Source organism: Drosophila rhopaloa, unplaced genomic scaffold (assembly GCF_018152115.1).
Source record: "Drosophila rhopaloa isolate 14029-0021.01 unplaced genomic scaffold, ASM1815211v1 contig_115, whole genome shotgun sequence".
Lineage (NCBI taxonomy): Eukaryota > Metazoa > Arthropoda > Insecta > Diptera > Drosophilidae > Drosophila > Drosophila rhopaloa.
This window is the reverse complement of record NW_025334990.1, coordinates 11,835,564-11,861,005: the sequence shown is the minus strand read 5'-3', so window position 1 is coordinate 11,861,005 and position 25,442 is coordinate 11,835,564. Positions and strand designations below refer to the sequence as shown.

The window sequence follows — 25,442 nt, the reverse complement described above, 5'->3', positions numbered from 1 at the left end:
GTGTAGGGGGCTGTCAACAAGCAGCCATGGCGTCAGCAATTGCGGATCTGCCACCACCCACTCTGCCACCCATTGTGCCACCCACATCGCACCACCCACCACCCACCAAGCTGAGCTTTCGTCCTGTCTGCGGTCCTCGCTTTTTGGCAACGTTTAGCGCGTGTGCAGGACGCGCGGTTTTTGAGCTGCCGCCTGCCGTTGATTAGATTGTCTGATACTTTAATAGGATTGTAAAAGCATGAGCCACACACACCCGTACAACCATACACCCATACACCCATGATGCCCACCCACACAGATACCGTTGGCGTTTGAGTTCGGCTTTGGGTGTGCTAAAGTGCTCAGCCGTCGACACACAAAAAAACAAAGGCGTAAGAGTTGAAGGTGGAGTACGACAGCCGTTTGATGAAAGCAGCAAAAAGTGGGCTAACTATCGTGGAGTTTACTTTGAAGAACAGGTCCTTACCTTTCCATAAAAAGAAGCCGAATTTTGTAACTCTATTTTAATTGATTTATACATGACATTTATATTTTTCATCAAAGCTTAAGCTATACTATATAAACTAATCTCAAATTTAATTTCAGATTGAAAATAATAACATGATGAGCAAGAGTGAATAGAGCTATATTTGTTTTGCCATTTGCAAATTAAAAATTTTTTTTTTTTTTAAATTTTACATTTATAAATGTAAACTACAGTCTCGAAATACATACCTAAGAATAATTGAAATAAATGGAATATATTTCTGCAACATAATTGTTACATTTTCCTAACACCTTTAAAACTAGTCAAATAAACACAAAACTAATGAAACGAGACTATTCGTTACATTGCGGAAACTCATAAATATACCTCAGGTGCTTATTAATTAACCAATAAAAGCTAATTAACATCTACAGATGTCTATTGCAAAAGTTGCAACATTTCACAGTTACCAGACCGACCTGCACTCATTTAATTTTCAAATCTACCAACTAATTATTCAATTGCACAAAAGTCAGGGGAAACTTTTGGAAAATGAGGAAAAGCGGTAAGCGGCTTAAGTGCCCTGCCGGATACGCAGTTATCAACCGATTGGACCGAAAAGTGGCACACGTCGGTCCGGTTTTGGCCAGCAAATAAACAGTTAAGGGCTTATAAATAACATACACACATAGCCACATGGATACCACTCATATTTCACCTCCATGGGGAGTGTCATGCAACATGACAGACTTCAGTCTTCCTCTGCTTCTTCTTCTTTGGGGCCAATGGGGAGTCGGGCGAAATCTGTATTAAAATCGCATTATGTCCGCCTCACTTGACAGAGGGACAAGGAACGAAGGATCCAAGGAGCGGAGTGGAAAACTGCAGCTGCAGGAAAGTTGAGCTCCGAGGAGAAAGAAAATTTGCCAAATGTACTGTCAGGACAGCAATGGCCGGGCAAGTTTATAAACCGAACTCTCGGGCTGAAGTGGGTTAAGTGGGGGGGGGCCTTGGGGTTCGCCCTTCGTTTGGCTGCGAGCATTAACCTCAGAATGGAATGCATTTGCAGCTGCCGTATTTCGGGGGGTCAGGGGTCAGGGGTCGGGGGTCGGTGGGGAGGAAACTGCAGCCTGCACTCCTGCCGGGAAAAATGAAAAGTTCTCCCTTGGCCAGAACAGCAATTGTGGTTTCTAATTGTTTGGGGCATTTTGCACTAACAATTGACCGCAACTATGCGTTGTAATTTTGAACTTTTTTTTGTGTCTCTTTCATCCTTCACTCTTCCATTTCTTTTTGCCCACAAAATGAGCAACTATAAAATCGATAGCTACAATACAAGTCGTTCCTCGATGGGGGTGTATTGCTACTACCGAATCTCACGTTAATAGAGGACTTTAAGTTTGGGTAATTGTGCCAGCAGTTTTCAGTACAGATTGGGGGTACCTATTGTTCGAATTGTACATATAAAAATGCATTGTAATAGTTTACAACTAAAATTAATACTCTTATTGTTCTGCAAATTAAAGGAATGGAAAGGCATTTACTCTCTACTTGTATGTTAAATTGTAGCGCAATTTATTTATAATATTTGATTACCTATTTGTATATACATTTAGGTAATTATTTCTGTATAATCTCTAATGGCAATTTTTACCTATTTGTATATATTTCTGTATAATCTCTAAAGGCAATTAAAAAAAATTCAAAAGAATATAAAAAATTTTTGATTAATGAGTCAGAAACTCACCTCTGGACTTTACTGTTAGTACTCTGAGGTTATCATCGACTGGGAAAAACCTTTCCAAACCCAAAATCGGGTATAAATATGGACTGCTTTTAAGCGACTGAGATCAGTTCATCATAAACATGAAGAGTCTTCAGTTTTCGCTGCTTTTATTCATCGTTATGGCTTTAGTGGGAGCTTTTCTCTGCGAGGCCAGAAGCATTGGGACGCAACAACCACCAATCTATAATCATAAAAGCACATCATTATATCCGACCAAGGGCTAACCGAAGAACTTAAATAAAACAAAATTGAAATTTACTTAAACTTACATTTATTTATTTTGGCACTTCTTAACCCTTTATTTTGCGAATTTCAGAGTAGCAGAACTTAAAGCCCCCACTGTCAGTCAACAAGGGCTCTTCGTAAGCCTGCCATCCACATCCTATTCTCCTTCTCAGCCAGCAGAAGTGACAAAGAAGATATATTAAAGTGGTTTTTAATCATTTTCCGCTGTTTTTTTAGTCGTCGTCGTGTGTGTGTGAGTGTGTATGGAAAATGAATTAAAGGACGCCTTTCAGCACATAAGCCCTGCACGAAGCTTAGGGTGGAAATTCAGCGAGAGTTTATTAAAAAAGAGACGAACGAGCCCCTAAAATAAATTTATGTGTGGCAAAAAAGTATGAAAAATGCGTTGCCTAGCTGATAAAGCCGTTTTGTTTGCCCACACAGACTCGCTTAATGCAGATTTATGATTTTAATAACAGGTTGCACCCACATGCACACACATTTTTTGTAAACCTCAAAGTGTTGAGCACATTAGGAAATTGTGTTTTCCTTTTTTTTTCATTTGTTTTTTTGTTTTTATAATAGCTTTAGCGGATTGCCATGCATTTATTCCGCCACGACATTGTTAATTATGGAAATGTTTCTTTTAGGACGCTGCTTGCAGTTATTAGCCGCAAGGCAGGCAGAAACATTCCTGGCAATCATCATCGTCACAGCAAACTGCAATCTCGATTTGCCAACTTTGCAGACTCTTGCCGCAGCAACAAACATTTTCAATTTCCCAGCGACGCCTGGTGTGTTGCACTGTGGTAGTGGTAGTGTGGGTGGAAAATTCCGTCGGGTGTGTGTGTGTGTGTGTGAAGAGCTCAGTTCAGGAGCACCGCCGCGAGCATTCCAAACCGAAACAAGGTGATGTGGCCGGGATTACGACGATGCTGGCAATGTGGTCCACAGTTACCGCTGATGAGGAAATTGTTTCGAAAATCACTGGGAAAGTGTAATAAGATGGAAAGCAGGGGTGTGGCTTTAAAAAGGTATTTGGGCTAACAATATTATGCACAACTTTCACTCTTAGCCTGGAATTCATTCTAAAGCTTATAAATGCCTTAAAGTGAAAATAAGTTTTTCTACTAGTTAATGATACCCTTTTCTATAAAACCACTGCCTCTGTACTGCTACAAAGTTCTGATTGCGAAGTGTGTTTGATAAATTCTAGGTAATTTATGTAAATGGAAAATACATATTCCAAAAAAATATATAGATTAACATTAAAAGAGTATTTAAAAATGGTTAGAATTGTAATTATTTTAAAACAGTTATAAAATAGGTTTAATATTTATTAACTAAATTGTAGCTTTTTATTTTTATTGGTTACTTTATAAGCACATATTAAAAACAGTTTTAAATTATTTTTTTAAGCAAGAGATTTCAAACATGACACTTTATTAAATCTATATAAAAAGAAGTAAAATATTTTTTAGGAGACCACTTTCAATTGCTTTGGCTGGTGAAACTTTTCAATCAACTCGCTTTTAAAACGCGACTGGCACTAAGTTCAGTGGAGGAGTGGATGCAGAAACAACGCCCCACGAAAACACCTGCACGGGTAATGCAAATTTGGTGTAACTGCCACGCAGCACGATCGCTGTCATTTTGCACAGCCACATCATCATCATCAAGGTCGTCGGGCAGGAGCATGGAGGAGGGGGAGGGGGGAAGGAGGCATCCTGGCGGGTTCGATGCCATCTGGGCCATCAGCGCTGATTTCGGAGGAGCTGCAAAGTGTTCGGAGGCAGCGTCTGCAGGACGCCCAGGTAGTTGAGGAAGTCGGCGTAGCTGAACACCTGGACGGGTGAATTGGGTTTCGGTTCGTGGTAGGTTGCCAAATCGTGACAGATGAATCCTCGCGGCTGCGGAAAAGTCACGTTAAAGATCTCATAAATCTGCCGGTACACACGCTTCCCGTCGTTGAACTGCTCCAGCACTTGGTCCAAGCTAATGAGGAGGTACAGCAGTTAATTGACAGTCGGAGTAATTAGCAGGATAAATCAATTGATGCACTCAGCAAAATGTTTTTTAAAATGTAGGGTTTTCGAAGCGAGAAGCTAATTAATGTTAGAATAAAATGTATTAAAACACTAGTAAATTAATAAAATAATAAATATAGTTCTTTTTAAATTGCGTATTCCAATTTAAAGAATGTTAAACCCTGCTTAAATATCAAAAAATTATGAATAATCATTATAAACTGATACATCATAGGTCCTAATATTAATAACCAACACAAATTTTTTTCTAGTGTACCCACCAGGCCTTCTCCATGCGTGTCTTCAACTCCGGCGACTGAATGATGCGGTCCACGCGTATGTCGTCCACCGGGGACTCCAGCATCAGAAGTAGTTTATTGGGCATCCTGGAGAGTCGCACCTTATCCATCACCTCCATCATATGAATCTGACGAGTGGGCCATTCGTGATTCAGCCAACGGATGGCGGCATAGAATACCTCTGCCTCTGAGTTAACCATTATTTCATCCGAGGATAACAGGTAACACAGGCTTTTGAGGGGCAGAGCAAGGAATTCAACTGAGGAAACAAAAGTGAGGAAGAAGTGTTGAATCCGCAGCAGCATCATGTAGTGCAAAAAGAGCAGATCCTTGGCGTGCAGTGCATCTTGGGCCACCTGAATAGCCTGATGTTCACCGGATAACGTGTCCTGATCCAAACAATGCCAAACCTGATTGGACAACTCATCTAACTTTAGGTAATAGGCCGCCGTCAGCAGATCAAGAATTTTTGAACGCTTCAGCAGAGGTTCCCTATCATTCATCCAGCGATAAAGTCGATCGAAGACCTCCGGTTTAACCGAATCCTCTGGTAACCGTAGCTCCAATTTTTCCCTATTCTGTCTGACTTGCAGTACGTAGACCATTAGTATCAGACGATGGCAGGGAAAATTGTGTTCTCCGATCTGCACTAGGAAATCGGGGTTCTTATTTTCCCTCCAGAAGTCCTTGAGCGTTTCCAGAATGTCCTTTTGTTTTGGTAAACGACTGAACTTCACCAGAGGCTTCATTCGGTTGCTGTTTCGAAAATTACGCAAGCTGAGCTCTGGTAATTGTGGTTCCATTGGTAGTCCATCTTCATGAGCCTCACTAACAAATGTTTGCTTTCCCATTTTGGAAGACCTAGAATTTTGACAGTTTTTAAATATAATAAAGAGTATAAAAGGAAAAAATACAGACAATTTGCCCAAAGCCAACTAGATGATCTAATTTAGATTCACTTTAATCCAAATTAATTAGGAGCCCGGAATGATTATGATAGAAATACTTATTTAATATGAAGTAGTTGTCCTTTTCTAAAAATCTATCACGGCAACTTGAAAATATAAGCTTAAGGTTGTTAAACTGTATAAGTAAAACACCTAATACAAGATGAAAAAAAAACCTTTTCCCAATCCTATCCATTTATTTCCCAAATCCGTTTCATCAGTGCTCCTGGCAGTGACATTAAAATAACGCAAATGAGTGATGTTCACGAATAGCGAAGTCAACAAGCGGCGAAAATACAATGTAGCCCAGTTGAATAGGGACGTCGCGCATAATAAACATTTATAGCCATGCAATACCGTTGATAATATAGAACCAAACCTGTCTAATAAGGGCATCCCTCGATTTTCCCGCATGTCTTCGGGGCTTTCACTTTTTCCTTTCCTTTCGTTGGCCAATTAGACGCACAATGCGCCTCAAATTATGCAACACAGCGCGACAAATTCAATTTGCTACGCCTCCCTCCCTTCCGTCCCGCTCCCTCCCACGCAGTTAAACACGTGACGGTGAAAACAACAGTGCGAGCGGGACAGAGATAGAGCGAATGGGACACGTTGGAAGTTGTGCTGAAAAATCCCTGGAGAAATTAGTTTGATTTATGTTGAGTTTCCGGTGCAAATAAATTGCCAAGTTTAGAGAGAACTTCGGACGCACTGCAGACGCATAATTGATTATGCGAGCGGCGTACACACAATTGGTGGGCGGGGATCTTCGGAGGGGGCGTGGCAGCCGGGTTGGGGGGAGGGGTCTAGAGGACAACAGCAATTCAGCGATGACTGTACATTGTTAATGGTGAGCGGGTCGAGGGTCTTATTACTAGACAAGCCACTCGTCAATTTGACACCCGATTGTTTTGGATTTTCTATGCCCCGTGTGATAAGCTTTCAAAAGGACACGGCTTAGGAAATCATTGCCTTTCCCGCACAGGTAGGCAATCAATTTATTTTATTAGGATTGACATCAAAATCTCTTGTAAATTCTATTCAAAATAATATCAGAGTGCGAAAACAACGATTGTATTTCTTGTAAAGACTTAAAACCACACCTTTTGTAAAATTATTTTTTAGGATAAGACCGGAAAACCCAACTGCTCCAATAGATTATTTAAAATAAAATTTCAAGCCACTAATTTTTTCAGACAAAAGCCATTTAGCAATAAAGGGTAGCAAAAAATCTTGTAGCCAATTTTTTTATTTTGGTAATATTTAGTAGGCTACTTTTACATTTTAAATAACATTCTTTCCGCCAACAAATAACCCACTTAATACCCTTTTCAACTTATTTGTCTTTAAATACATTTTTCCACTGTCACCAACAATACAAATTTGTTTCTCTTTTCTTTTGTTAGTTATGAACCTTGGTGGCCCCAACAACATCAATAACTATAAATTTGTTATTCATTGAAACATCTGTTAAAAAGAAAAGCCGAGGAAGTGAATCATACTGGTTTTCCCCTCTTATTTTTTCTCTGCTATTCAGTTTTATCGTTACCTGTTTGTTTAATAAACTTTTGTGCGATGCATTCGGAGCGCAACTAAAGTACTTAAACACTTTTTTTATCGCCGGACTTTGTCAGTTGAAATTGTTGCCCGTTCGCTAAGCGGAGTGAGAGAGATAAAAACAAAGCGCGAGAAAGAGAGAGAAACTGAGGGCTTGAAGGAGTGGGACATATGGGTGGAAAGTTTGTCGCATCCAAAGTTTTTGTTCGCAAATTGCAGTTTACTTGCTGCTTACTGCAACATCATAACTGGGGGCTAAAAGCGGAAAGAGCATTATGTGGGCGTGGCCGAAATGCAAAACTCTGCAGTCGGTTCGAGGGTTTATTGCACTTGACTTGGGTCGGCCCGATGAGATGAATTTAACTGAGAATTGAGAACTGCGAGATACACCGAAAAATATAGTTATTCATGATTTTTGGAAAGGTTGTTGCGTAAAGAAATACGATTATAATATTGTTTTAAATATTTTGATTATGAACATTGTGTATAATAATAATAATATAATTACATTTAATTAAAAGAACAGTTTCGTAGAGTTAAATAGTTAAGTTGAAAAAATGTATTAGGATAACGAATAGTTTCTTAATCACTTTTTTGATTTTATCACCGTAAAAATATGATCAGCTTCAAATTTAGTTTCTTTCAGTGTAATAACTATGCGCCGTTAGCTTTGTGCACTGCAAGTTTGCTTTGACACTTTGACATTGACAATGATGTATGTGCTTGCTTTGTTTGAGTGTGCGGGTGTTAGTCTGGGGGCGTGTTTTTGGGTGGGTGTGGGTGTGACTAAGCTTTGTCATTAAATATCGATTTGTTAGCTATGCGGCGCCATTTAATAGCTCCGACTTAAAGTCAAAGATTTCATCTGGGCTTCGAGAACTCCACATTGATTGCTGACTCAAAACAAAATTACACCATATTGTTCAAGTCGTATTTATTGCACTCGCTTTTGATGCCTTTCCAATTGCTTTTTTGTAGCACGCTTTTCCGCAGTTTTATTAGTGCGAAATTTATGGGGGCAGTGTAAACGAAAATGGCCAACGAATTCCCCTCATTTGTCATGCTGTTTTATCGCCAACCGATGAAATGTTCAAGAACAGTAACAACCATAAACAATTTTTTAATGCTTTTCAACTGTCCACAAAAAAAATTGTTGATGACTAAATAAAAATGTTGTTTGCGTCGATTGAATTGAGCTATTTTCCCGGTTGTGATTTGGATAAAATTTCGATGTAAATGTGAATAGATTGTGTTTGACTAATTTCCGATTTGCACTCATTCTCTCTCGGGGGAAATGCAATCATAATTTCTCCTAAATTATTCAGAGCTCCTCGAATGTTTGCTAAATTCGCAAATATTATCCATGACCGTTTTCGGCGCAGGTTGAAGCGCTCAATTTGCTGTTTACCAGGGGCGATTTTAATTGTTTTATTTTAACATTTAAAACCAATTTATATTTATGAAATTTTGTAAATTGGCAATGTCATAAAACGCACACACATTCAGGCACTTGTGCCCTCAGGTCGTATTCGCAACATTTCCCATTTAGCGTGACATGCTTTCCCTTCTCCACTTTCCGCTCACTCACTCCACTGCTCGGGAATTTCGCATTTCCCATTTCCCAGTTGCCATTTGTGGCCCGCTGCCTTGTTATGTGGTAATTAAAATGACTCTTGGCCCATCTCCGCCGCGTTTTTGGACAGCTTTTTACTGCCACTCAGTCGATGCGTCGTATGCGTAATGTCTGGCTAAATTATTAATTTACTATGGCCCCAACGAGTGTTGTTAATTAATTTGCATGCATATACAGTGAATCCGAGAATGGGGGGCATTGTGGAGTCCACTTGAGGCTTCTGGAGTGAGTGGCAATAATATGTTGAGCCGCCTCAATGAATCGCTTCAAATGCTCGCAGCAAATCGCATTACCATCGACTGGATGGCGATGGAGGTGGTATATTAATTAATACGAAATAAATATGGATTGGTAAGAGAAAAATCGACAAATGAGGGTTTTAAAACATATTTATTTGCCGCCACAAAGTAATATTGAATGTGTTTCAAAATTTAAATATTACGTTTTAAAAACAAAATAAAAAAAGGGAATATATTTTGGTTTTAAGACCTTAACCCTCGTTTTTGTATAAATGTACTCACATTTCCATCGCTACTCTAAATAATTAAGCCTCTCTGAACCCAATATATTAACCGCATCGGGGTTGCAAGCTGCAACCGGCTTAGCCGGTCCCTTTTTGCCTTTTGGCGAGTTGTTTGCACTGCGGCAACGAGGCGTATGATTAATTTTAGCCGGAAGAGCTGACTCCAGCCCATTTTGCCGCCTCCTTTGTCACAATAAAAATGCACAGGAGGGTTGAGCAAAGAAAAGCATATAATAAAAACAGTAAACATTTAATTGCCTGACAAATATTTGCCCTTCACCCCATCACCAAACGGGTTTAGGGCCAAGTTTCAAGAGCTCGGCAAATAGGCGCTGATGAAAAACTTTAATAGCAAAACTTCCCCATTTGGCTTATGCTTTCATTTCTCCACCTCCCATCTTCTGCTTGCCATTTCTCTTATGCCATTTCTCCGTTCGCCCTCCGACTTTTCTCTTATGCATTATCGGCATACGCTGCTCATATAACTTCGCTCGACGGCTGCCGTTGAAAGTTTTCCGCAGCTTGACAAAATTTTCAGAGCCCTGCTATGGCCGCATATACATACTATATGCAAAAATCTTAAACGAAGTATCGATTTTGCCGAGGGCTAAAAATTATTTACAAACGAATGAACTTTTAAAGGAGGCAACTCCATTTGAGTGGGTTGTCTGTGGTTGAGTTTTGTTTGTCTGCCAGCTCGACAGTCATTTGCCAATGCCCGGAAGGCCCACTACAAAGGACATCATTTGGCGGGCCTTGATATAAGCAGATAAGCGAGGTTTTGCCCATTTGATGACTTGCAAAAATAATTCGGATTGCGGTGAGTTTCGATTAACTTGCTTAAAAAAAAAACAAAGCGTGAATGGATGGGGAACACAAAATTTTAAGTGGATTTAAAATATACATATTTAAGATATCTCGATTTCATAAAAATTACCACTGTTTATAGTAGCAAAAAAAATTATTAAATAAGTCTTGGCAAATATTTACTAAAAAGGTAATGGACAAACGGTATATACGTCCGATTGCACAAAGAAGAACGAATCTCCCCCACCGGGGATTTAAACCTGATTGGTTGTGTAAGCATAATGTGAGACTAAATTGGACTTTATTATTCAAAGGGATACATTTTTCGCGCCTTTTAACAAATTGTTGTTATCGATAAGTCGTGATCGATCGTCAGTGATCGAGCGTGGCGTCCGATAGTTGGTATTAATCGTATTAAAATACTAGTGATATATATTTATGCCAGTGAAGCCAGATCAACTGTTTTCCCGTCAAATATTTAAAGCTATAAAGCAAACTAATAAATATTAATTTACTTTGTGTATATATTGTGTTTAAAATAATTTGTTCAGCCTACTCTTTTAACAAACAAATATGCGCAACAAAATTACAATTTTGAATATAATAGATATATTCCACTCCATACATGATTACCAAAACAAATAGTTAATTAAATGCTTAATTAGTGCATAAATATATATCCAGCAGCATCGAAAGCACACAAGTGCTTAGTGACGTTTCAGCTTTTTTAAAGCTTTTCTCGCCCTTCGTAGCGTAGCTTTTTTTCTGTACCGCTAGAAACAGCTTTTTTCTGCCAGCAAACTGGCAACACTGGCGGCAGGCGTCTCTATGCGCATTGTTATTGTCATCACTATTGCATTGACATTGTTGCTGTGCGCTGCGTTTTTATTAGTTTTCATTGCGTTTCTTGCCGTTTATCTGGGTGAAAAATGAAAATTTACAAGCAGAAACTACGCGACGTGTGGCTGCAAATGGAGGAGTTCCGGGCGTGGTTGCGCCGGGACCCGGACGACTCCTATCGGGCGCACTGCCGCTTCTGCAAGTGCTGCGTGAACACCAAAATCAGCGATCTGCGTGCCCATGCGGCGACCAAGAAGCACATGAAGCACCTAGATCTCAAGCCCCATTTGGTAGGTTGCACTAAGCCAGTTGGTAACCCCCGATAACCCGATATTATCACCCAAGCAGAAGAACACGGACGACGCGCACAGGTCCACCGCCAGCAGCTCCAGCGCCGCATACAAAGTCAAAGTGAAGCCCCAGCCCAAAACTCCCCCGGTAAAGAAGGAAAAGATCAGGCAATCGGATCAGTCCGTGGACTACGAGCAGATCATCGAGAACCTGGCCCTTTACGAACCGGAACAGGTCATGTTCTCCAGTTGCTCTTTGACCGGCGGCGGCGAGCAGCGGCTGGAGGATGAGGGCGAAGGGGAGGGCGAGGTGTCGACCATTAGCATCATCGACGAGGACATGGTCAACAAGGCGGTAGCCACCGCCCTTCGCAATCAAAAGGATACGTCGCAGATCTTTGGGGACTTTGTGGCCGACCGACTCCGCCAGTTGAACGCCGATGCCTCCGAGTTCGCCAAGGACAAGATCATGAAGGTAATTCTGGAGGCTGCTTCCATCGACCGGGCTCCCACCTACAATTAACAGGAAACGCATATATATTTAGTTTTTAATAATGACTAGAGTTTGAATAAAACATGAATTGTACAATTATGATATATTGAACATGCTGTGTTTTAAAATTAATTCTATTCCAAATCTTTTAAAGGTAAAGGTAATACCCAATATTAAATTCTGGGAAACAATAATAAATATGTTTCTAATAGTATTTGAATAGCAACTTTTACATTTTAGCAAACTTTTCAAATACTTTTCTTCAACAAACGGAATATTTGGTTGAATATTTTGAAAATATCTTTTAATACAATTAGATGTTTTTTCAGGGTATCTCCATATATTTCGTAATCAGTGAGGCGAGGAGGGGGTCAGAGGGTCGCCAATACTATAAATCGCTTCATTAAAGATAATTACACCTGGATTAATAATAACACCGAATTGTTTCGCTATCAAGCTATACGCTTTATACTATGAAAAAAGGTATTATATTTTTAAAAAGCAGTGCATTTATTAAATTCAAATGATCATTAATCGTTATTCCAAATGGTTTTTAATAATGTATTTAACATTATATAATTTGAAGAAAGTCAAAGCAGGCCAAATGGAATATAAAGATATATGCGAAAAGTTTTGCTCGCAAGTTCATTGGCCATGCATTAGTTATTTAACAATTCAGCATTCTACCCTTTTCGCTTTAAGCATTAATCTCGCTTGCATTCTTCTTTTAGCCTATTTTTCTTGTCTCGGATCAAAGTTTTACTAGAAAGTAATTTAAACTTTTGCTTTTACTCTCCGACTGCCTGGTTACATTTTTACATTTTCCATTTAGCCCGAACTGAGGCGTTCGTTCCACTCAATAAACGCCCAGACGCAAATTTTGTTTAACACTTTTTGGCTATTGGCGTTGTAAAATAAGAATAAAATGCAAAAAAGATATAGAAGACAGGGTGGGTTTCGATTGTCTTTTGCATAAGCTGCTTAGGTGCTTACTTTGATTTCTGTGTTTTCCCGATTTTCCCTCAATTTGAACAACTTTATGTGCCGTGCTGTAAACTCGAGTTTTATTTGATGTTAGTAAGTAATAGCAATGGCAGAATGCCAATGAAAATCTTCTTACATTTTTTATGCCAGACTATTTCAAATTTGATTGCCAGACAAGCATTCGGTTGCCCTCTCTTGTTCAATAATTAAACGACCTTACCTGGCAGCCGAAGGTAAAGGCCATGGACATAAATCAAGCTGCCATAACTTCCTGCAAATATCGAAAGTCCATTAACAGTAAAACATTTTAGCTTCTAGCTGAAAGGACTGTTGGATCCACACAGAGAAATTTTTTGTACGATTCGATGTTTGTCATTTCAAAAAGAGTAAAGTTTTAAGTTACATGTATGCAAGCAAAGGACTTGAGAATTTACTATATTTTTGAGACATTTGGATTCACTAGTTATTAAATGGTAAAGATATTTCTTATAAGAAACTATAGTTTTAAATAAAGTCGCTGAAATATCATGGCAAAGACTTTTTAAATTTAGAAAACAGCTACTTATAAATAAAACCTTGTTAGAAATTAATCCTTCTCATAATATAATCATTAAAAGTAGGATTTTTCGCATAATTTTTGCACAAGAAAATGATTTAAAATAGTATCAAAACTAACATACAAATACTGGTTTTTTCTTATATAGGGTTCAATATGGTTCAATTTTGTTCTTTGCCGCTTTTCCCGTTCTCATTGTTTAGTTTTATTTTTAGCACCTGATAGTGGGACGTCTGCATCTGATAAGTGCCTTCGAAAAACAGGTTTAATTAAAATACACACCCATTTGGCGCTTAGACGATGGGCTTGTTGATTTTTCAGCACAATCGAGGCGTAAGCATAAACAAATAGAAATTCGACAGGCGCACCCCCTTAATTTTCCCACCCCATCTGAAGTTTTCCCATTGACAGTGGCGTCGTTGTTGTTTGTTGTTTGCTCTGACATGTTGCTCAAATTGCAGATGTGTGTGTGTGAGTGCTAGTATTTGTGTTTATATTTGCTAAAGGATATTATTAATGCGCTACGTTTCGATGGAAGCTTAAGCAATCGATGAATTCGGAAATCCTAATGTGGGGAAAACAGTGGAAAGCCTCAATTAGTATTTCAAACTATTAGCGTATTAGTTCCAAACGCATTTGAAAATGTTTATCAATCTTGGTCGTGAAAAATTATGAAGCTTCACAAATTTTCTCTTAATGAAAAAAATAAAAATAATTTTTTTTACAAATTTGTATTCTTATGAAAGTTTTTAATGTTGTACTGTTGAAATGCAACCTAAGCTTTAATCCCTATTAATTTTCGTATTTCTAAGGGTTCTTAGTTATTTTTGTTGCCTAGCAACCCTTTTATTTAGCCCCTTGACAATCTTAAGATTCTTTTGAATCTTAACTTATCCTTTGAAAAAGAGTCATTATAGGCCTGGAAATATTGGCCTAATTGACTCCCTGTCCTCCGATGACAAACTAAAAATCCATTTTCATTAACTTTCTCTTTTCTCTGTTGTGTCAAAGGTGGGGTGAAAGGACCCAAGTGTCCTGGGGAGGCGGATTGATGTGTTTGGTACAGTTGTCCTCAGCTTCGACATGTTCTACTTTATTTTGATGTCATTTCAGCAATCCTGGGCCGTGGGAAGGGACTCGACGGTCGGGCCTCGCAGATTAACAGATTATGATCTGACATGAGTTGAAATGTTGTTAGAAAACTTCATTAGCAACATGTGTGTCCTAGATGTGAGAGCGATGTTCGTCGATTCTTGTTGCGCTTCGGTGCGCAATTAAAGCAATAAAAGTGTGGACGAATGCACACTGAATGGCCATGGACATGGACGGCTTCAGTTCATCCAATCCTCGGCATCAATTCGGCCTGGACCCTCTACCACCCATTTAACTCTCCCCGAGCTCAAATCCCCACAAGTTCAGGAACTCAAAAAAAAAAAAATTGTCGAGTGGATACAGGGCAAAAATAATTGAGAATGGAACTTTGTTTTTGCAGGAACAATTCAAGTTGACTGGGTTAATGCCCTGAAAAATTTAAAATGAATGTTAGTTGTTGATGAAATAAAATTCTAAAACATTTTTAAAGATTGGGGTTGTAAGTAATATTAAATCATAAATTTATTAGAGTATTAAATGACTATATAATTTTGTATAATTTCTCAATGAATTGCTTACTTGAAATTCTTTTACCAAATATGTATAAATATTTAATGTAATTCTTATGAAGAGTATTAAAAGAACTTTACTGAATGTTTCCTTTTTAAGTTTTCCTTTTTAATTCCCATTCGAATTTGTTGGGTTTATTTCAGTTGTTGTTGTGGCAACTCTTGGGCACTCTGATTGTGCCACGCCCCCCAGCCACTGTCCCTTGTCCACCGCCCCATTCGATAATCCCCACTTTGGATGGCCGAAAGCCTATTTGAAACTTTATTTAATGCAATTTTCGTTTAAAAATGTATGTGTTTACTTAATGGATGGCGTATTTAGTAGATTTCGGGAAACTGGACCACCATAATGGGAATTAGAAATTAATTTCTGACCGTGTGGCGAGAATAAACAAATAGGGTGATGCGGGAAAGACCAGAGAGCGAAAATCATCGCCACGAAGGCTTTACCCCTGCATTTCGAAAGCCGCATTGCACTCTATTAAATGCACTCGGCCAGCGAACGAATGACGTTATATAAGGATAAAATGGGGGAAAGAGAGGGGGGATAGTCGGTAAAATGAGACAGATAGACGGACAGAGACCAAGTGCGGTCATACTGTAAATTAAATATAAAATGTCCTGCGGACTGTCGCTCTTTATGCCATGCGGCTGGCCAACAACGATGTCGACATCGGTCAGCATTGCAGACCGGGCAGAAGTTTCCATTTTTCCACATTTTCGAAATGCTTTTCCCGATTCTGGGGGCTTGGGGCAACTAAAATGCAAAACAAAGGGAAAAGTTGACACACCAAAAAAAAATGATAAAACCGAAACAAAACTTTAAGCATGCGGATGCAACCGTCGTCGGAAAGGGGGAGAAAAGTGCTGGGGAAAAAAGGATATTTCGACGCACATACAAGTCGACTCACTTTGGCCATCAACAATTTCAAGTGCACTCCTGTTTTGTTCAGCTTTTTGCCTTTCATGTTGTAGTACATAACATAGAAAAACAACAACAGCAGTAGCAATGGCAAAAAACCTTGTCGAAATGATGTCCTGGCGACCAATTAAACTAATAGGATTATATTAAATTATTAAGGAATAATATTCTTGCTGTCCTGTGACTGAATTCATTATTTCATTTTAGTTTGAATCGGGACCATAACAATATCATTCTTGATTGAAATGCAATTAAATGAAATGCTTAAAAAGTTTATTCTTTAGAATTGTATTTAATTCGGTTAATACAAATCACTATTTCCGAATCAATTTAAATAAATTTAAATTAAATAAATTTGAATTCTAATAATAAGGTAATTTTTTTAGTTCAATATGATAGTTGAATAACATAGTGTTCCAAAAATACAAAAAAATTCATTAATATAATAAAATAAACATTTTTTCTAAAAAATGTATACGACAAGCTAAACAAACATATTAAAATCTATATATTTAAAAACCATAATGCAATCCACCATTTTGTCTGGTGTGCGACGTGGAATTCGCTTGATGTTTTTTGATGAAAATAATTGTAACATACTTTTCGCAACGAGCAGTCGCAAAGGCCACGGTCACGTTGGCCCAACTAGACAACATGGCGTATACGTAGTCCGGGCCTCCAGTCACGATATCGTTTGAGGCCCGGCTCTTGAGACGGCTTCCGCTCGACTGCATAGCATTTGAATCTAAAATATAATTTGCTTTATTATATGCACTCACTCGTCACAAATTGGACGGCACAACAATAAAAACGTGCTGCGAGCAAAGGAGTCCAAGTCCAACGCCGGAAGTCCAGGGGTAAGGAATACGTCTGGGGGAAAGTGCAGGAGTCGGATTTGATTGCAAGCTCCATGGCGTAGAAAGTAAAATGCCAAGTCACATATTAATATGCAGACGCCGTTGGCCGAGTCTCAACTCGGCCGTAAATCACCTGAGAAGCCGCAGAAACCCAGGAACTCAGGAACTCAGGAGCTCGGAAACTCAGAGCTCGGAACCACAGCTACGCAACAGCTGTTAATTTGCTACCAACTTCTCGTTTTGGCCGACGAACCGCCGCAAAAGTTCAAGTCAAAATGAAGATTTATTTGTCTGGCCGGCGGATGTAGTGGAGTCTCCATGATCACGTGTCTCATTGCAATTTCCGCAGCCGGATATTTGCCCAGTGCGAGTCGACAATGGAGTAGGAGTAGGAGTAGCAGTAGCAGTAAAAGCAGGAGTGGGTTTCGGTGTTGGAGCCAACTTTGCTACTAATTTGTTGCACAAACTTCCACTTCACCCCATTTCCATGCCCATCCCATCCCTTCTTGACATTGGCAGATGCCCGAGTGCCAAGACTCGATTTTAATGGCACTTGAACTATGGTCTTTTCGAAGGCCTGAAACAGTGAAACCCATTTTTTGTTCAAGTGCGTGATATGTGGGGAGCTAGAGATGAGTACGAGACTCGACTTCCAAATTAACAAAATGGGATATTTCTTCGACTTTTTGTTTGTTTCCTTACATCAAAGCATGTAGAATTTCAGTTAAGCCATATTTAGTTAGAGTTGTGTGGACATTAATTAATAGGATTAGTGTTTCCTGTATTAATACACTTTATTAGTAGTAGTTTGACTTATAACGAAATTGAGTTATAAAAATTTACTAAAAAATACAATCTTTTATAAGAATAAAGTCATAATTTTCAAATTATCCGAAATTATCTATTTTTACTTCTTATGAATTGAAAGTGTATATTAATTAAGGTGATAAAAGCAAGATAAAAGCACAATTGATCCCAGTTAAGTTAAGCAAATTGTATTGCTTTCCTCTGGGGATTTTTGTAGCTCATGCATTTCTGACATCTCTAGTTCCACTATTTATGATATCTGGACGCACTCCATGAGTATCCCCGTCCATCTGGCCGTCACCCACTCCATCTAGCCGACTCGCCCGTGCTTTATCATTCACATGTCTGTCTGGCGGCTTATGTTTTGTGTTAATGAACAAGTCTAGGGCTGCAAACGGAGCTGTCTAGCATCTGTCTGATGGTCCAACTCCGGGCTACGGACAACGGACTCCGGTTCGGCAGGGTCGTGTCTATTACGTACTAAATTATTGTGTGTCCATGTCCGGCCTGCCCATCTCTTTCGCCCCACATACGTATATCCCACTCCCTTCGGCTGGCTGTCAATTTGAGGATTCGGACGGAAAGACGGACGGACGGACAAACGGACAGACGAACGGACGGACAGTCGTAGGCGACTTTTGACAGTCGTTGGATCTGTTTGTCTGGTTGCCAAAAGTACGTGAGTGGTTCGTTTTAATTACGAATGACGGCGTACGAATTGAGTGTTGTCTTCTGAATTTTTAAAGCCCTCCAGAGTCAAAAGTTGAAGGGAAATTGCTTACTGCGAATGCTTGCCTCTAAATGCAGTCATAAATCTGTTTGCTTATCTGCTCAACGTCAGTTCACTAACGACCGAGCTCTCAATGGAGGCACTTTAAAGTTCACTTAAAATAGGGATTATATTTTATATTTATTTAAACAAATTTAGTAATATTCTCACCAATTTTTCAAAATGTCATGCACAAAAAAAGGATATTGCTGTTAGCTGGTATGTTATGATTATGACTTGCTAACGAAATTAAAGCCATTTAAGAAATAAAACTTGTAAGTAAATGGTTTTCTTTTGAAGGAATGCATTGTAATACAAAATTCTAAATATACGATAATATCTCTCTTAAATTTAATGATTATATATGGCTTTCAAAATTTGACATCCTTTTGTTGTCACGCCAAAAATGAGAAAAGGATTTGAAATTTAATGAACTTTTGTGCGACCTTTATGTTTTTTTTTTACACACGCTTGGCTGCACATAAAAGAGCCGCAAAAAAAGAAGAAAAGAAAATTTGCGTGGCTCATTTGCGGGAGACATTCTGCAAGGGCAATATATACATGTATATGTAAAAATAAATTTTCTTATGTTTATTTTGATGTGTGGCGGCAAAAGGGCGTGAAATACGGCCAAAAAGGGAGACCAATAAGGAGATAAAGGAGCAAAGGAGGAGAGGAAGAGAAGAGCACTTTGCATAAAGTGTCATGCGTGAGCCGAAAAGGATCCGGCAAAGGTTTTATGTCAAATTGAAAGACAGGCCCAAAAAGCTCGGCTCGATTTCAATGCCAAAAAGCAACTAAAACCTGTGACACTCCCACACACACAGACACAAAGTTACGCCCACGCACACACACGCACTCGCACACGCATTTTGCATAAATTATGCGGTTGTCTGTGGGGGTGGGCAGAGCTCAAAATGCATGACCCGTTGCCGTTTTTGCACTCAGGAAAATAATCAAGACAAAATATGACTTATCAGATATGCAAATCAACTTTTAATTCTTCAAAAAAAATTTAAAGATATTGGTGTGCGCTATAAAAATTATATGAAATAATCTGTTGAGAATTATAATGTTCGGTAAAAGCTCTTTTTAATATAAATAAAAGATATGTAAAGAAATATTTTTTTAAGTTTTGAGTAAACGCTTAGAAAATATATAGTCCAACAAAAGAAATGACTGATTAGGTCTTGCACAAAAGAAGAATTTAATAGTGTGTGATGAATCACCAATCTATTTTGAAACTTTTCTGCTGACATTTTAAAAAGATAAGCTTTGGTCTGATTTTCGGACTGTGAATATTATGTAACCTTAACTGCAAGTTGGACTTTTCTCTGACTGCATCTCCTCCCGAGTCCCGCATTGGATCGCCATGGCAACAGGAATCGGGCTCTAAATAATTTAGCAACCAGAGCGGACAATAAAATTCGAGCCCAAATGTCATACGCATGCATTTGCATATGATTTAGCCAGGCCGGGAACAGGATCCGTATCCGAATCGGAATCGGAATCAGAATCAGGAGTAGGCGGCAAAATAGCTATCACTAAACGGGCATGCAACTGCAGGGGTAAACACACTCCCCGCCCGAAAAACCCTTCTGTGAAATTGATGCCAGCGGCAAATCATCTTCGTCCCTCTGTGTTTGCCAGTGCTGTGTGCAAGGATACATTTATAGCATAATTTGTAAATGTTCACTAGATATACAAACACACTCGAACATGGGCTCAAAGTGCGTTCTATGCAAATGTGCGTGTGTGCAATTTGTATGGAAAATTGCATTGGCAACTTTCGGGCTGCGGCTGCTCGTGTGTAATTTGTTTAGAAATTATATTTGATGATTTGCAAATTTGCTCACATTGCTGGTTAGCTGGAATCGGAATAGGGATCGCAATCGGTTGGAGTCCTTCCATTGTCCTGCCACTTTAACCTGCAGGAGTGTTCATTAGCCCGGCCGGCAGATGGCGCCATTCAGCAGAAGCAGACAACAGCAGCCAAAAGGCAAATTGCTGGGAAATGGTGAAATATAATGCAATTATACCGCCTGTGTTTGTGCGTGTGTATTTACGCTTGCGGTCGTGTTGATCCCTTTAAACAATAAACTATTTACGCACACACTCACGAACTGGCAGCCATGGAAACTGTGCCGTCTGTGAGTAAGAACGATTTATATTAATTGTTAAATTGATATCCGGACTAAAAGCGATTATATGTGTTGTCAATAAATTGTTCAATTAAAGTTTTATCTTTAAAGCTTCATCTTTTATGGGGTTAATTAGAAAACATTTGAACATTAGACTGCGCTTGTCGTTCAACATAATATTTAAACAAATTAATCTCAAGCACACAAATACGCTGATTTTGACAGGAAAACGAAACAAACAAAAATTTAATACAAATTTATTTCCAAAAGTAATTATAAAAGGTCATCTAAATAAATCGAGATATATAATTGGCAACACTTTAAATCTGAAAAAATTTATTTATTACAAAAAGATTGTGGCTTTCGATCTACAATTTTATTATTTTGGTTTCCAAATAAATAATCTGTTTGGTGCCTCGACTAATTACCATATAAAAGCACTCTTATCTCATATTCACTATCTCTACTTTTGCTAATATGCTCTTAATTTGAGTTTATAAACTATAGTTTTGTTCAGAGTCAACAAAGCGTCTAATGAACAATAGCTTAACAATATGCCTTGCACTTACATTCAATATTCTAAGTAGAACATTCATGCACTAATTGAGAAGGTTTAATTGCTGCTAAGGTAAAATACGTTTTGTAATTGGTACAGAAATGGTTAGTCAAAATAGGTAAAATAAATGCGATGCCTGTTAATTTTTCCTGACGAATTTTTTAGTGAGTGTTGTCTTAAATGTTCAAGGATTATCCAATCTTTTACATTTATAAGCAGGAATTTAGCGAGCTTAGATTAAATTACTCGCGATGGAACCATCATTGTTGCATCCGGTAAGGTAACTAAATTACAAATATTTTCAATCAAAGTCATAAATTGATTGAAACGTTTCTTGCTCTTTATTTCTGTAACTGACATTTTATCAAAGTGTGCCATCTTCAAAAGAATTTGATACATTCTCATTTATAATTAAACAAAATTCAGCATCATAATATAAATCCACTCATTTGGAATAAATATAAATAAATGCAAAATCAAAGAGAAATGTCTGGCTCTTTTTCTCAACCACCTTTGTGTTCTAACACCCAGCTGAATTCCTTACCTACACTATGTATCCTAATTTATTCCCTCAAAGGACTTCAGCACATACCAAAAGGATCGATGTATTAACATAGAACACGCATATATAGAGGATGTCAGGTCAGAAATGTGTAGACATTCGGGATGCTTTGATGGGATGAAACCCCCACTTTTGCTCCTAATTTCACCGGCATACGATGATACGAAAAATTCCAGTCTGTCTGCATATTTGATACTTTGATCAATTGAGACGGGGGGGCGGATGAGAGGGGAGGGAGCTGTTTTGGACAAACAAGAAAAGTGTAAGCGACGATGCCAATCAGTCGGTCCACACAGCAGCCACCTCATCATCCGATATCCTGTCCTTCGGCAATGCTAATGTCCAGCACATAAGCGTTATTATGTGGAGGTGACCATCTCCTCGTTCCCTTCCAGAATCTCATCTCCAGTTTCGCATGCAGTAATCTAATCATCATCGGGAGCATCATCCGCATACACACACATCCTCATGTCCAGTGCAACATATTGACCGGCACTTGTTTGCTTTTTTATTATTGCTTTTACTCCTCTTCACCCCCCACTCCCTTACTCCCCTCACCAATCTGTCCAATCTTTGGCTGCTGGTCTACCCATCTGTGGATAAATTTATGCACATTATTTGTCCTGCTTGGCATGTCGCGTTGATTTTTGCGCAATCCTTTTGCACATTTCCAAATGCCATTTGTATGCAAACTAAGTGCGCTTTATGCCTCCACGGTCATGATGCCATCCTCATTCCAATCCTGATGCCCATCCTGGTCATCATCCCAGTCTTCATCATCATGATGATGATGATTTCGGACTTCAGCTGCCAAAGCAAGACATCAAAATGCAACAGGGAAGGAGTGAGAGTGTAAGGGAAATTGGTTAGAATGAAATGAGGTGGTGTGGTCTGGCTGGCGGGAAGGATTTGTGGATTTATGGCAATTCAGGATTTATCTCTATGTAGGAATCTGTACTCATGTGGGTGTCATGGGTGTCCACCAAAAGAAATATGAGACGGCAATGCGACATTTTTAAATACCACTTTTTTTTGGAAAATAAGTTTAACTTCATCCCATAAATACCTTTTGATTTGTTACTTACCTTAAAACCTTTTATAATATTTTAAACATATATAACAAAGTTCACAGATAAAACTTTGAATTGAATGTAATTTATTTTTGCAATTTAAAAACGTTTATTTATCGATTAAGCAACATGGACAATAAAATGCTTTTAATAAATTCGCATTCGATCGCAGTCAGTTATAACAATGGGAAATGTGTGGTTTGTGCTACTCGGCATTTCTTTCATTTGGCAATTGGTAAGATTTTTCAATGAATTTTAACTTGGAGGAACATAAAAAAATGTTTTTGTTTGGCTGCTAGACTGAGGCCGAGTTAAATTACAAGCTTAAGAAAGTCGAGTGCGATGGAGATCCGGTGCGAGTGAAAAACATTTCATGCTACGTTAAGCCGATCAATTGGAGTACGGGTTTGGTGACCATGGATTCATATTTGACTGTGCCTATGCTAAACCCATATGTAAGTTTTTGCTTGAATTCTTAATACTATCTGATATGCTCTTCTTTATTTTCCAGATTCGACTGCAGGTTTTGAAGAAGGACTACAGCAATCAGTGGAAGCCATTCCTAATTGATGCGTCCTTCACCATTTGCGAGGGGAAAAAGAACTTTTATCCCTATGGCGTCATATTTTGGAAGCTGGTTAAGAGTTTTACCAATGCCAATCATTCCTGCCCCTTTTCGGTATTTCTACAGCTGGGATCTTTATTTGAGTGATTACTGTTTATTTTTTCTTTTTTAGGGACACAAATTCGCACGAGGAGGATATCTGGATTCTAGTCTATTTCCTCCGTTTCCTCAAGGCTTCTACCAAGTCAGTTTGACATTCACCGATGTTAATTCTACCCACAGCGAATTTGTAGGCACTGCGAAATTTTACATGGAAGCCATGGAACAGATAAAAAGAAAAACGAAACCTGGTGTCTAAACCCGGAAATATATTTTCACTATTTCTGCTTGTTTTAAGGTTATCAGTTTTGTAAGGTTATCAAAAGAAAAGAGCTATATCATCGATCAGGTTCAGGGAATAAGGTTTTTGATTTTGGCTTGGATCTATTTTCGTTGCTCGTTTTACAATTCTTTTTAGTTGATCTTAAATTTGTGTAACTAAAAACCATTAAATTGATATTAATTTTACAGCACGCTTTATTGATAACAGTTAGTTTTCTGATTTTATGTATTTTGTGTTTTTCAAGTTCAATGGCTCATATAATTGTAATTCACTTTACCACATTAGTTTCAGTCGAACGATCATCGTAGTTGCGTTAATTTCTACCATGGATGGCTGATCTTTTAATGTTAAGCTTATTGTTTTTTTTATGGCTTTGCTTAAAATAAATGTTTTAAGCATGATAAACAGATATTTCCATAAAAACTGTCTAAAGATCAATTTCTTTTTTTTTTTTATAGATTTTATAACAAAACCTTTGCATTTTCCCACCTGCATTGTACTTTGCTTTGGACCAATATCTCTTATTTCCGGCAGATGCACAGCTTCCCAGCTCATTGCGAATATCTTTTTTTACGCATTTTTAAAAGCGAATTTGCATATTTGATTAATTTGTTTGGCATTTTGAGACCACTTTATATTCATGAATTTGCAAATTAGACGGCGTCGGGGCTGCTCTGGCATAAATGTGTTTTCGCATCGTTAAAAAGTTTTGAGAAGCAGGTATGTCAAACTGTATTAATAGTATGTCTCGGGCAGTTAAAAAAAAAATAAAAACACAAAATGGGGGAAAATTGTGAATGACTTTCAGGCGATAAATGAAGCGAAACTTTTTCGATAATTGTTGGTAATTCTTGTGTGGCTGGGAAACAAGTTTTCGCCATTTTCTTATACACTTTCCCATCTCTGTCTGTCAAATGTGCAACAGCTGCGGGCAAAGTTAAACAAATAATAAAGTTTTTAATTATAAGCAATGGCAGGCAGGGCAGAAAGTTTATTCTCTTGATCGTATCGAAGACTTTTCCAACTTCCCCGCCCTCGAGCAACTTTTCCATGTGTGTGTGTGTGTGTGTGTGTGTGCGGAAAATGGAAGTCAATGAAATTAGTACCAGCAGCACAAAACCATATAGGAACCGGAAGTGTTAGTTCTGTGACATTTGCATGACCCCCGGCTCCACGCCCCCTTTTCACCGCCCTCCGATCACCCGCAGCGAAGTACGCAATAAAAAGTTGGCCAGAAACTTATTGGTTTGCCTGAAATAATCAAGAAGCGGAAACTCAAACAATTTGCGGTGCGACTGAAAGTGCAGCTCAAGGTTTATCCCCAAGATTTCCCCCTTTTTAGCTATTGGTCATTGACTTTGGGGCTTTTCTCTGTGCGTGAGTGGAAAAGTTTTTGGCCCCTCAAAACAATGTTGCGCAATTTCAGGTACGATTTCCATCAATATTCTTGGGCAAATGGAAAAGTTGGTGGATACCTGAAAGCCACTGCACTTTGCTTAATTATCAGTTGTATGTCATGATAACTTTTTTTTTAATAAATAATATGCAAAAATTATTTATTTCGATGCAAGACAATCATTAGAGAAATACAACACTTTACTCTAAGGTGCAACTATTTTAGTCAACTATTATATCTTTTTCGTACGTTAACTTTTTTAATACTTTAGAAAACTAAATTTTTTAAAAAGGTTTTAATGCTTTTATACATGAACGCCCT

General features: G+C 38.5%; 3 protein-coding genes across 4 annotated transcripts; 2 read left to right on the top strand and 1 right to left on the bottom strand.

Moving 5' to 3' along the window:
* Window positions 1-3,894: 3,894 nt before the first annotated feature.
* LOC108045041 (kelch-like protein 4) lies at window positions 3,895-5,679 on the bottom strand. The gene is made up of 2 exons (XM_017124213.1): window positions 4,786-5,679; window positions 3,895-4,472 (listed from the first exon to the last, which is right to left on the bottom strand). The coding sequence occupies exons 1-2, from the start codon at window positions 5,652-5,654 to the stop codon at window positions 4,232-4,234; spliced, it is 1,110 nt and encodes a 369-aa protein (XP_016979702.1). The 5' UTR covers window positions 5,655-5,679; the 3' UTR covers window positions 3,895-4,231.
* Window positions 5,680-11,098: 5,419 nt separating this feature from the next.
* On the top strand, window positions 11,099-12,004 carry LOC108045038. 2 transcript variants are annotated; one of them, XM_017124208.2, is made up of 2 exons: window positions 11,099-11,400; window positions 11,456-12,004. In XM_017124208.2, the coding sequence occupies exons 1-2, from the start codon at window positions 11,200-11,202 to the stop codon at window positions 11,921-11,923; spliced, it is 669 nt and encodes a 222-aa protein (XP_016979697.1). In that variant the 5' UTR covers window positions 11,099-11,199; the 3' UTR covers window positions 11,924-12,004. The 2 variants fall into 2 exon arrangements, with proteins under 2 accessions (XP_016979697.1, XP_016979698.1); XM_017124209.2 differs by having other exon boundaries at window positions 11,100-11,400; window positions 11,459-12,004.
* A 10,449-nt stretch (window positions 12,005-22,453) lies between these two features.
* On the top strand, window positions 22,454-23,701 carry LOC108045023. The gene is made up of 4 exons (XM_017124195.1): window positions 22,454-22,552; window positions 23,078-23,233; window positions 23,290-23,457; window positions 23,516-23,701. Exons 1-4 carry the CDS (start codon window positions 22,454-22,456, stop codon window positions 23,699-23,701), a joined length of 609 nt encoding a protein of 202 aa, XP_016979684.1.
* The last annotated feature ends 1,741 nt before the right edge of the window (window positions 23,702-25,442 follow it).